At 49.8% G+C, this 12263-nt stretch overlaps 1 protein-coding gene across 1 annotated transcript in view; it reads left to right on the top strand.

Annotated features, from left to right (window-relative positions):
• CELF6 (CUGBP Elav-like family member 6) overlaps positions 1–12263 on the top strand; it is a 30687-nt gene that overhangs the window by 583 nt on the left and 17841 nt on the right. The window contains exon 2 of the mRNA XM_082618077.1: positions 3505–3587. Coding sequence (XP_082474203.1) covers positions 3505–3587 — 83 coding nt within the window. The remainder of the gene's footprint in view (positions 1–3504; positions 3588–12263) is intronic.

The following is a 12263-nucleotide window of genomic DNA, read 5'->3' as shown; positions in this document are numbered from 1 at the left end:
CTCTGGTCCCGACATGTACTCCACTCTAACCTCCAACTCCCTACCCTTCACGTCTCACAGCCCAACACTCCTCGCCTTTCAGCTGGACTTCCCTCTGTCCCTCCCATCAGACATCTCAAATCCTGGAATTTGGAAACTTATTCCACCTTCTAGGTCTCTGACACCTTCAATCTCCCAAACCCTGGACCCAATCATTCCTGAACCACCATCCCTCCACCCCAATCTGGTGCCACCCCACTCAGGCCTAACCACCTTCACACACATTTTGGGCTTGCACCCCTCATTCTGGCCTCCAAGACCAGTCAACCCCCAGAACCTTCTTTTGATTCACACTGCCAACCTAAAATCTCACAGACCCAAACTCTCCCCTTCTTCAGAACCCACGCCTGTCTAAGTCACAAAATCCAATTCCCCTCCCAGGAGGCTCTCAGCACCAAATTCTGCCTTCATGCTTAACAATAGCCCCAATCTCTCCTACTCCCATCCAGAATCCTAACACTGTCTTCCTTTTCTGATCTGAGTCCAGAACTCTGATCTCAGCTGGGAACTCCAGCCACCTTGTGCCCCCTCATCTCAGGTTTCTTCTCAGCTGAATCTACACTTCTTTTACCCTCTAATCTTCCCACTCCTGTGACACATATTTGTCCCTTCCCAATCCTCTTTATGGCCTCCTGCTCTCCCTCCCTCACAGGGTGGTCCTGGACCAGAGCCTGTGGACCAGAGCCTCAGGGTCGGTCAGGTTGAAGAGGCAGAAAGGGGTCTTCTCCCTGCCCTTGCTAGAGAGAGACGCACCACGGTCCTGTCCAGCCACACCCCTTTCCTCCTGTAGGAATAGGGAGGAGGCTTGTTTACATGCAGAAAAGTCTGTCCAGGCTGGGCTGGAGTAAGAGAGCCAGAGACACATTCATACATGGGCAGGGGAAGGAAATTATTTGAGAAGAAACACCTTTTCCTCTCCCCACCTTCACCATGCTGCAGTTTCAGGGTTTGGGGAGTGGGGGAGGGTCCCCAAGTATCCTCCATGATCTTTCCAGGAGAGAAGTGGTGGGTCCTGGGTAACAGCTAAACGTACTTTCCTAAGGGCTAAGAGCTGGAATCAGGCTGCCACCTTTTCAACTCAGAGGCTTTGGAGAGTTCCTAGGCACACTAACATAGAGGCTCCAGGAAAATGCCCATAGAAGATCCGGGAGCAGCTGTGAAGCAGTGCATCTTCCACCCTCCTGTGTGGGGTCATTTTTAGAGGGGCATGAAATGACAAGACCATACCATCCAGATTCCTTCTAACACAGTCCAGCTGCCCAGCTGTACATCCATCCATGGCAATTTATTTTCTTATTTTCTAGACATTTATTTCAGTATGTAAGTACAAGCTAATCTTTCTGAGCCATCTGTACAGTAAGGGAAGTGTATAGAATACCTTTAATTCTCACTCAAACACCATCAGAGTCTCTGAACTGTTCCCTCATCCTTTCTCTCTTTCTCTCTACACTTAGTTCTAATTCTTCCTGTTTTTTTTTTTTCATTCATCTGTCCTTCAAGCCATGCTTCTCTTTTTATCCCTCCATTTTTCCACTCCCTTTCCCAGGTAGTCACACAGGGCTCCTTTAGGCAGCAACTAGGCCCTCGAGCCTTTCTGAGAGGGCCCCAGCCCTGCCCAGTTCTGATGTCAGCTACTATGGCTTGGTGGCAGTAGATGGAGCAGAGATGTAAGCGGAATCAGGCGTTTGGTGATTTATCCCCAAACCAACCCACAGCTCTTGAAGGCGGGGTTGCCTTGCAAGATCACTGGGGAGGGTCTCCAAGTCAACATATTCTCCACCTTCTCCCCAGCAACAGTGATGTCCAAAAGCCAGAGTGACTCGTTTTCTTTTTGATGGCTGAGTACCACGGCGGGCAGCCACAGTGCTTTGAAAACAAGCTCAGCCTAGGAGTTTGGAGATTCCAAACCCTATCCTGCCACTTATATACTCTCTGGGCTTCAGTTTCCCTATTGATATGATAAGAGTTTGTCCCAGGAGTTCTCTAAGGTCACTTTAACCCAATGAATGGCAGATATCCGCCCACCTTAAGAGGGCAACCACATAGGAGACATTGGAGAAAATGTTCCCATTTGCCTTTGAAGTCTGCTGAGGTCTAAGTGGAAAACTGCACCAAGCTCCTAATGGCTTCCCACATCCACTTTATCTTCCTTCAGTCTTTCTCCTTCCTACACTCAGAAGGTTGTTTTTGAAAACACAGACCTAATGTCACAACCCTTTAGTGGCTCTCCACTGTTCTTAGGAAAAAGTTCAAAATCCAGACTGAGGTTATAGATGAGCTGATCCCTGCATACCTCACTGGCCACTCTACCCCTAAGTTACCAATCTCCAACCATACTAGCCTTCCATCCATTTCCCCAACACACTGAATTCTTCACTCAGTCATCACATGTACTATTCTCTCTGCTTGAAATAATGGCCACACTTTTTGTTACCTCATTAACACCCGTTTGTTTTGAGAATTCAGTGTGTTCTTTGAGACATTCCTCAACCTTGTGGAGTTAGATACATCCCCCTCATAATCCTTTACGTGATCCCCTTGAGGGCAGGAAATGTATCTGTCTTGTTGCCACTTTACCTTCAAGCTGTCATAATGTCCCACCAAAAATAAGTATTCAATAAATCTTTTCGGAATGAGTGAGTGCTCAACGACTTTTGGAAAGGAAGGAATCTTGACCCTGTGCTTCCTAGCAGGCTACAGGTTCTGAGGCTGGACAAAGAGAGGGTAGGACTGATCCTTTGGCTCAGCCCCGACTCCTTCTCTCCCCTGTATCTACTGGTTGTTTTAGAGAAGTCAAATTTGGGGCACAATAACTATTTAAGAGGCCCTATCTTGAAGTCCTGGGAGAGCTGACAGATCAAGTTCCTTGGATAGGATTGGAAGTCCCTAGAAGCTCCTACCCATAGGACACCCTTAAACCAGTCCCATCTTCCAAGCCTCAAAATTATCCCTTCCTCAGACTCAAACTAGGAGGAGGTGTTAGGAAGGAGTTCTGGGGTCCTGGGGTCCCAACCTTTCTCCTCCTCTGCTGTCTCCTCCCATCTGAAACTGAGTTGGGAAGGAATTGAGGCCGATTCTGAGAGACTTTGGGAGTATGAATCCAAAAAGGAAAGGGGAGGCTGGGGTTAAAGCTGAAGGCAAAGCTGCTTAGGGAGGTCTAACCCTAACAGGATTTATGGCTGGAGTGGGGAGGGGAGATGTGGGATTGTATTAGCATGTGACTGGGTGTGGGTACACATGTTCCGTAGGCAAGAGGCCACGAGCAATTGAGAAGGAGCCAGAGCCTGGGACACAGGCACACGAAGCCCCTCCCTTCAGAGAAGGTGGGAGGCAGAGAAGCCTTCTCAGAAGTAGTGTCCTTGTTTAAAGGAGAGTGGCCTGGAGTTTGTCAACTTAATGGGGTCTTTCCAGGAAGAGTATCTGGGGGTTTCAGGAAACCCCCTGAGCCAGCCTCTTCCTCCCCAGGCTGTGCCTTCCTCACCTACTGCGCCCGGGACTCTGCTCTCAAGGCCCAGAGTGCACTGCACGAGCAGAAGACCCTGCCAGGGGTAAGTCCACCAGGGTTGGGGGCGGGGGGAAATCACCTCAGGCTGGGGACATGCCCTATGTGCATGCCAAAGCAGCAGATAGGGGCTGGGCTGGGACCAGGAACTAGAAGAAGAGTCATCTTTCCAGGAGAGGACTTACCTGTACCCTTAACAGCTACAGGTTATGTGTTATGTTCAGTCTTCTGGTCCAAAGAAATGGGCTCAAGACTCTTGAGCTAAGTGTACCATGCCCATATTTAGGAAAAGCATTACTGTTGTGAGCTATGCTAGAGTTTGTCCATGTTGGCTAAAATCATGATTTTAGGTGTCATTTGTCACTGGTGTGAGCATATATGCAGATACATGGAGGAGAGGCTCTGCTGGTCTGGTATCCCACTTCCTCCAGTTCTAGGGTCCTTGATGGCACTTCCCTCTGGTCCTCTTCCTGTAATGTTTTTTGGGGTGTCTTGACTCACCAAGATTGCTTTCCCTCCACACCCCAAACACTTAGCTAAAGTTAAGAGAGATCTGATTCCACAGGCAGCTAGGCTACTGTGTATCAGTGGCACTTGATATGGCCTTGGCTAATGGCTAATGGCTAATCACTGGACAAAAGGCAAAGTGGGACCTACTGTGGAAGGAAGAAAGTGGTGATTGTTAGGAACTAGTGTGGGTTCACCAAGAGCAAGTCATTCTTGCTCATTCTTTCTTGTCCAAGGAGTGATATGTCTAGAACAAGAACGCTATTCAAGTGTCCCAGGCAGGCCAAACATGGGACTCATATCCACTTCCAGGCCTCAGATTTAAGAGGGTCATTAGCCTACCAGAAAGAGACTAGGATGGGATGGGGACATAAATATATTATGGAATGATAATTTGAAGAATTGGGGATATTTAGCTGGAGAATATAGGGTTTAGTGGGGGCTGCAATAGGGAGGCATCATAACATAATAATTAAGAATACTAGTTTTTTGAGACTCACAGACTGGATTTGAATCCCAGCTCTGCCATTTACCACTTCTGTGTCTTCAGATACATTACTAGAAAATTTCCTCATCTATAACGAGTGGGTTATACTAACACTTAGCTCACTGGGCTATTGTGAGGATTAACTGAGGCTTAGCAAGTGCCTGACACAGAGTAAGATCTTGATACATATTACTGTTGGGGTGGGTAACCGCTTTCAGGTCCTGAAGAGGGATTTGGTTTCCTATGGGTGGCCTCACAGAGCAGGAGCAGGATCAGTGGGGTATAAAGAACAGATGCACTAATTTCAGCTCCGTGTAAACAAGTCACTTCTCTGAATTGGAGCTCTCCAGCAATAAGACAGGCTTTACTTAGAGCTGATCAGGCTGTTATTGGCGCGTCAGATCCTAGAACCAATCCTTGTAATTGAAGGAACTTGAGCCTCGCTCTTGAAGACTCACTGTCAAGTAACACTAACTTATCACCCTCGCCAATCCTCTGTATGCAGGCTCTGGAGTCAGACAGACCTGGGTGTCAATCCAGGCCCTACCACTCACTAATTCTATGACCTTGAGCAAGTCTTTACCTCTCTAAGCCTAAGCGTCCTCATCTGTGAAATTGAACTTGTAGGGTTGTTATAATAATTAAATGAACTAAGTCATGTAAAGTGCTTAACACAGATCTTGGCAGACAATAAGTACTCGATACAGGTGAGCTGGTGGTGGTAGTAGTTAGTAGTAACAGCAGCATTACTAGGAGTAATAGTAGAAGTCATTACTCATCCAACCTTGGGAGTAAGTGACTTCTGTCACTAGAACTGAGTCAATGATACAAACGGTAACACTCCATGTGGGAAACATCACAGTAAAGGTGCAGAGACAAGAGGAACAGATGGGTGTGAAATGAGGCTGGGAGTGTAGAGGAGGGGAGGGGCCCCCCATGTGAGCAGGGGCCAGACCAGAGAGAAGATCCACAGAGGGCAGTGGCTGAAGAGGAAACTTTGAACTCCAGGCTGAGGGGTTTGGACTTTATCCTGAAAGCAAATGAAAGGCACTGAAAAAATTAAGATGAACTTTGGGAGGACAAGTCCCCTCCTCAGGGACTTCCCTGTTGGTCCAGTGGTTAAGAATTCGTCTTGCAATGCAGGGGATGCCAGTTCAATGCCTGGTTGGGGAACTAAGATCCCACATGCCGCGGGGCAACTAAGCCTGCATGCCACAGCTAGAGAGAAGCCCGTGCACCAGAACGAAGAGCCTGCGCACTGCAACGAAAGATCCTGTGTGCCGCAACTAAGACTTGATGCAGCCGATAAATAAATAAATAAATAAATAAATAAATGTTAAAAAAAAAAAAATCCCCTCCTCAACCAGCCACAGGGTTCCACAAGAGACGGGGTAACTGGGGTACTCTATGAGGCTGAGAGCACCTGAGATAAGGACAGTGAAGCCCTATACTAGTGGGACAATTTCTGGGAGAGAAAATAGAACTAATAATAACTAACATATATTGATACCAGACAGTGTTCCTAGCACTTTACAGGTTCAAATTCATCTAATCCTCTATGAAGAAGGTATTGTTATTGACATTCCCATTTTATAGATAAGGAAACTGAGTCATAGAAAACAAGTGACTTGCCCAAGGTCATGTAGCTACTAATGGGAAGATGTGGGTTTTGAGTGCAAGTAGTCTGGCTGCAGAACTCATTCACTTAACCACTGCACTGTTACCTGAGCCAAGCTGGTGGCAGATAGGGGTCTAAAGTTCTGGAGGGGATGGTGACTGGGTACATCTGCCCCCTCTCACCCTTTCATCTACAGGCTTCCAACATGGCCTGACTTCCTCTTGTACTGCCAGGATTGGCTTATTCACCCTCCTCAGCTTAACAAAGTGAAAATTAATATTTAATTATTCTCCTAAATGAAAATCGATGGCCCTGTTGGCCAGCCCCAGCAGTGGCCGAGTCATCAATCTTTCCTCTGGGCCTGCCAGGGGCAGCAGTAGCTTTAGTCACCTGGCCTCAGGCCCACCAGCATGGAGAGGAGGGTGCCCAGCTCTCTGTAGGCACTGGGTCCTGGGCACACCTGCCATCTACTGGAGAAGCAGGGACAAGACTTCAATCTGGACTCTGACTGGAGGCAGGCAGGACTGTCGCTGTGGGACTAGGAAAGGCTGGGTCAAACCTAAAGAGTAAGCCTGAACCGCTAGGAGAAATTTCATGTTATCTGCTGGACTGGGACCTCCCCTCGGCCCCCCTCCATGAGCTCCCTGCTAATTTCTGTCACCTATCAAAGCTTGACTCCCTACTCAGGACTCCCTTCAAACCTCAGTGGTCCGTCCCATCTTCTACAGCTTCGTCCCCATGAAGCTAGAGTTACTTCTTTCAGCCTCACTTTAGGCTCCAGAATCCACCTGAAGAAAGTGAGGCCCAACCTCAGCCCCACCTTCTGGGATTCAGAAGGCTCTCTCCTGCCCCCGCACTTGTCTCCCTCCATGTTCATGCTTTCCTTTCCCCTGGGCATCCATCCCTTCAAACACCATGAAGGAGACAGACATAACTGAGTACATTTGCTTTGGCAGGTTGTGCCCTGCACAAAACAGCTTGCGTGGAAAAGGCAAACAGGGCCCGAAATCCAGCCATGCTCTATTGACCAAGCCATGCACATTATCACAGGACTATGTCAGCCCAGAGGAAGGGGGACATTTTTCCTAATTTGCCCACAGGGTTGCCTCTTTGTAACTCACACAAAGGCACCGTATGTGCTAGCAGCTGCCCAGTGCATGAGCTGGCACCTTTGCCCTCAAGGAGCTTCCAGCCCAGAAATAACTTGTTGCACCTCAGTGGGGTTTAACCTCTGGGCACGTAGAAGAAGCATCAGGGGTGGAGAAGGAGGAGATGCTTCACAGGGGAGATGCTGTCTGAGCTGAATCATGATCATACTTCATCATGTTTGAAGGCCTAGAAACCTAAAAGAAAAAAGTGTCTTCTGGAATTCTGGGGACAGTCAGGGAAAGTGCCCAGCAAAGATGTCTAAGGCTCCAAGTGAATGGAGAGTATCATGCATGCTGGGCAGCACGGGAGGCAGGACTAACAGGTTTTGGCTCCCAGTCTTAGGATCTCGGGCTTTACTGGGCGGCTTGCAATGGGGAACTGTGGGTAGATTTTGAGCAGGGAAGAGTGAGGGACTGGTACTGAAAGATCACTTTGGCTACAGCGTGAATGCTGGGGTGGAGAGGACGCAATGCTGGAGGCAGATGACCCTCTGGAAACGCTTGCTGAGGGCATGTGAGTGATGATACTGGCCTGGAGCTGGGGTTAGGGTAGGAACGGAGAGGAGAGGATGGACTTGAGAACTATTTAGGAAATCCATATAGATTCTAGAACGAGTGGGACTTGGCAGTGGGTTGAATTAGAGGAAGGGGGTGAGGTAGAACAAAGTACTGAAAATGGTGGTTTCCTTTTTATCGGCTCCACTCTTTCTTGCACCCATGACACCTCTCTTAGACCCATCAGTAGTCCCTTCTTTGGGGAGGTTCCAATAAGCATTCTTCCCATGGTGGGGGGAAGGGGCTGAGGACATGAGTGCTGAGTGGAGGGAAGAATTGTGATCAGGACAGAAGAGTGTGAAGAGGGCAATGTGGAGCCTAAAGGCAGGAATTTTTGGCAAGTCAAGCAGGGAGAAGGGGTAAGGTCTTGCCTTCCCTGCTGCTTACAGGGCAGAAGGACTAGGACGCCGTATGTGTCTGTCCTGCCTCTGACCTTCTCCACTCCACTGCTTGGAGCAGGTTGTCCTCTCCTCTTTCTGACATACTCTCCCTTGATTTCCCCTCCAGGGCTGAGCCCTGAAGCAGAAATATGCCTGGACTCAGGAAAGTCTCAGGGGAATAGATGCTCAGCCAAGGGCAACAGCTCCTGTGAGGTCCCATGACAAGTTCTTGGCCAAGGAGGCAATGCCCTCTTTTCTTCAAAGGGGAACAGTGATTACTTGACCCCGCTTCCACATCCCTCCCCTGGCTGTGGCAGGAACGAGGCAGGGTAGGGTTGCCCAGGTAGCTCATGTGGGCAGCTCTCTTTCTCCTTTAGCCACACAGAACATACCTAAAAACCAGGTGTCCTCCCTAACCACTTCCCAGTGGAGACTGAAGGCCCAGAGCCTGGGGAGCATTACTCTTCCCAACTCTGTCATCACCATCTTGGGCTCCTCCCCTGAGGACTTCCCCTGCACCTCCTGACTCCCAAACTACCAACTTCCCCAACACCTAAGCCATAAACCTGAGAGTCAGCCAAAATTCCCTCCTCTCCCTCAGTCCCCACATCCAAGAGAACTTTAGTCCAGTTAATTCTTCCTGAACATCTCCTGAATCTGTCCATTTCCTTCTGCCCTAGTCCAGGTCACCCTCACCCTCACCTGTATCACTGATCCTCCTGCCTCTAATCTTTCCCTTTCCAATCCTTTCTCTGCATAATGACAGCTCCTGGGATCCTTCATAAGACAGACCCCTCCGCTACTTAATATCCTTCCCTGGATCTCTATTGCCTTTGAAATACAACAAAGTCAATGTTCCTTGTCATGGTTTTCACAACCTGCCCTGATCTGGCCCCTGCCTACCCTTCAATTTCATATCCTTCCATTTAAAACCCACACAAGCAAAAACAAACAAACAAAAAATGTATTACATCTGGTGCACCTACTAAGATCTTGCCTTTGTCATTTTCACCACACCCCTTCAAGGTGGAATCCTGAGTCCCCTTTTACTAGTGTGGATACTGAGGCTCAGAGACCTTAAGGAAGTTGTCAGTGATGGAGCCAGGATTTAAACATATGTCTATCTGACTTGGCAGCAATCTGTACTACCCTAGCTCCCTCGGTGTCAGGTGCCCACCAGAAAACCCTTGCTCCTTCAGACTTGCATCTCCCTCTCCGTACCCCAGCCACCTGGAGTGTTCAGCCTCCAGCCCCACCTCTCCCACGATCTCCACATGGCCCAAATGACCCCAGTGCTGCAAGACCCAGCTCAAACCCTGCCTCCCCCATGAAACTTTCCCTGAGCCAGCCTCTCCAGCTGGAGTCAGCCTCTCCCACAGCACTTTACCTTGCACGCCTCCCAAGGTCCTGGTCCCTCTGTGCCTCGTTATTTGTGTTCATGTCTTAAGAACGGAGCTGAGTGACACAATGCAAAAATCATGGACTTCAGTGTCAGGCAGACCTGGAGGCAAATCCCAGCTCAACCACTTACCCACCATGTGATCTTGGACAAGTGATTTAACCCCCCTCAGCCTCAGCTTTCTCACCTATACTGTGCAAACAACAGCACTATCTTGTAGAGTAGTTGGAAGGAATTTAGAGACAATGTATGTAAAGTGCCCCAGGAAGGGCCTGGCACATAGTGGGCTCTCTGGAAATGGTGGCATTATCTTCCCCTCTATACGCCTTTGAGGACAAGGTCCTAGGGTCATCGCTGTCTCCCCTGAAGGGCCCAGCCCAGGGCTCTTCACAGAGTTCTGGACATACTGGCAACATGCCCAAGTGGTGGAAAGTCTAGGTGCCCAGCCTCCGAGACCTGGACTCTGCCAGGTCCACGTGGGACATGTATGTACCACCTAATGCCCACTCTCCATCAAACAGTGGTGGAGAGGGGGAGGGGGGAAAAGGGATATCCTCCAGAGCACCGATGAGCTCCATCTCCCCAGAAACCTAGCCGGGGAGGCAGCTGCCATGGAAACCACTGCTGTTACATGTGCTCATCACTCTAGGCTCCAGCGAGAAATTCTTAGGATCTATTTAAGAACTAATAAAATAAGGATGGTCTTGCTCGCCCTCACTGCCCCCCACCCCAGGCTTCTACCCTTCTGCCACACTCCTCCCTACCTTTCCTGCACCGCCCCCTTCCTGACCCCTTATCCCCTCATTTCCTTCCATCTCCCCCAGTATTTCTCTCTTTCCTTGCCCCTGTGTAGGTCTGTCTTACTCTCTCATGATTTCTGTCTTCCTATGTCTCTTCATCTCTCCCTGTGTCTCTGCTCTCCATGGCTCTGTCTCCTTTTTTTTTTTTTTTTTTTTTTTGCGGTACGCGGGCCTCTCACTGTTGTGGCCTCTCCCGTTGCGGAGCACAGGCTCCAGACGCGCAGGCTCAGCGGCCATGGCTCACGGGCCCAGCCGCTCCGTGGCATGTGGGATCCTCCCGGACTGGGGCACAAACCCGTGTCCCCTGCATCGGCAGGCGGACTCTCAACCACTGCGCCACCAGGGAAGCCCGGCTCTGCCTCTTGGTCTCTCCTCCACAGTCACAGGTGGCCATGCCTAGGGATGGGTCCTGTCCTCCTGGTCCCTGGTCCAGGCCATCCAGACCTGTCCAGCTCGCCCTGATCTCCTTGGATTGATCTGTCACCCCTCTAGACTGCAGCCCGAGTCCTGTCGGTGTCTCGGCCCTCACCCACAGCCTGGTACACTGCAGGTGCTCCACCACCAGCGGGTGGGTGTGTAAGAACGCATAAGAACCTGAGCCCTGGGTGGGAGGGGGATTGCGCTGGTTCAGGCTTGGCCTGTTTTCCTTTCCTTTCCTTTTTTTTTAAGCCCTCCCCCCTCCCCCTCCCCCAAATTTGATCCAAAGGAAATTGCTCAACTGTGACTGCCAGGGCGTTACTATGGTTACTAGGTAGCACTTGTGGCTATGGTAACAGGAAGCTGCCTGTTGTCTCGGCAACGAGCACACTGGTAGAGGATGGAGTGGCCCCTGATTGGTGCAGAAGCATTGCATTTCCTGAGGGGAGGGGGTCAGATCATCACCTTCTCAGGCCAGATGGCCATCAGTTCCCCTTCCTCCACGAACAGGAAGGCTGCTCTTCTTTCCTTCCGGCACTCAGCTGTCTGCCCCCCAACAATAATTCCTCACATCCTACGCACCCAGCTCTTGGCTGTTTACAAAGACCTTTTGCGTCCCCATTATGTCATGTGATCCCCACAACACCCATGAGAGGAAGGTGAGATGGGGATTCAATCGTGAATTCTCTCAGGGTGGTTGGGGGATGGGAGTGGGTGGGGTATATATCAAAATCACCTAGGAGCGTTTATAAATTATACAATCCCCCAACTTAAGAGTCCGATGTGGTTCCCAGGTGATTCTTATCTACCCCTGATCAGGGAACCCCTGAATTAGAAGGTGAAATTGGTTGGTGGGGGAGGGTATGGAGGGAGGAGTCAAGCTGCTTTCCAGGTTTATAGCCTGGATGACTGGAAGGATCAGGTTTGGGCCAAAAGATGAGCTCTGGTTTGGGTGTGTTGAGTGGAAGGTGCCAGTGGACTTTCTAGGCAGGGTGTCTGGCAAGAAGCTGGGCACATGGGTCTGAAGCTCAGGAGGGAGGTACAGGCTGGAGACGCAGAGCTCTGAGTCATCACTGTGGGGACAGGAGCTGAGGCTGTGGGTGTGGATGAGATTAGCCAGGAAAAAAGGGAAGAGTGGGATGAGTAGGGCCAAGGATGGTGCCCTGGAGAGCTCCAGCATCCTCAGGGGAAGGGGTCCCAGGGAGGGGACTGAGAGGGTGAGGGTAGAAACTATGGTGACATAGAAGCTTGGGGAAGGTTTTTCTCATTTGACAAGTTGAATCTGAGAGAGGATGGCTTACTCGAAGTCATACAACCATTAAATGGCAGAGTTGGGGGTAGATGGCCCTAAATCTGATTCCCAGATTGTTTAATCTAAGTGACACATAGAAGTATATTCTCAGTTTTAGAC

The sequence above is a fragment of the Mesoplodon mirus genome (genome assembly GCF_964341445.2).
Source record: "Mesoplodon mirus genome assembly, chromosome: 4".
In the NCBI taxonomy this organism is placed as follows: Eukaryota; Metazoa; Chordata; class Mammalia; order Artiodactyla; family Ziphiidae; genus Mesoplodon; species Mesoplodon mirus.
This window is presented reverse-complemented; position numbering and strand designations above follow the sequence as displayed.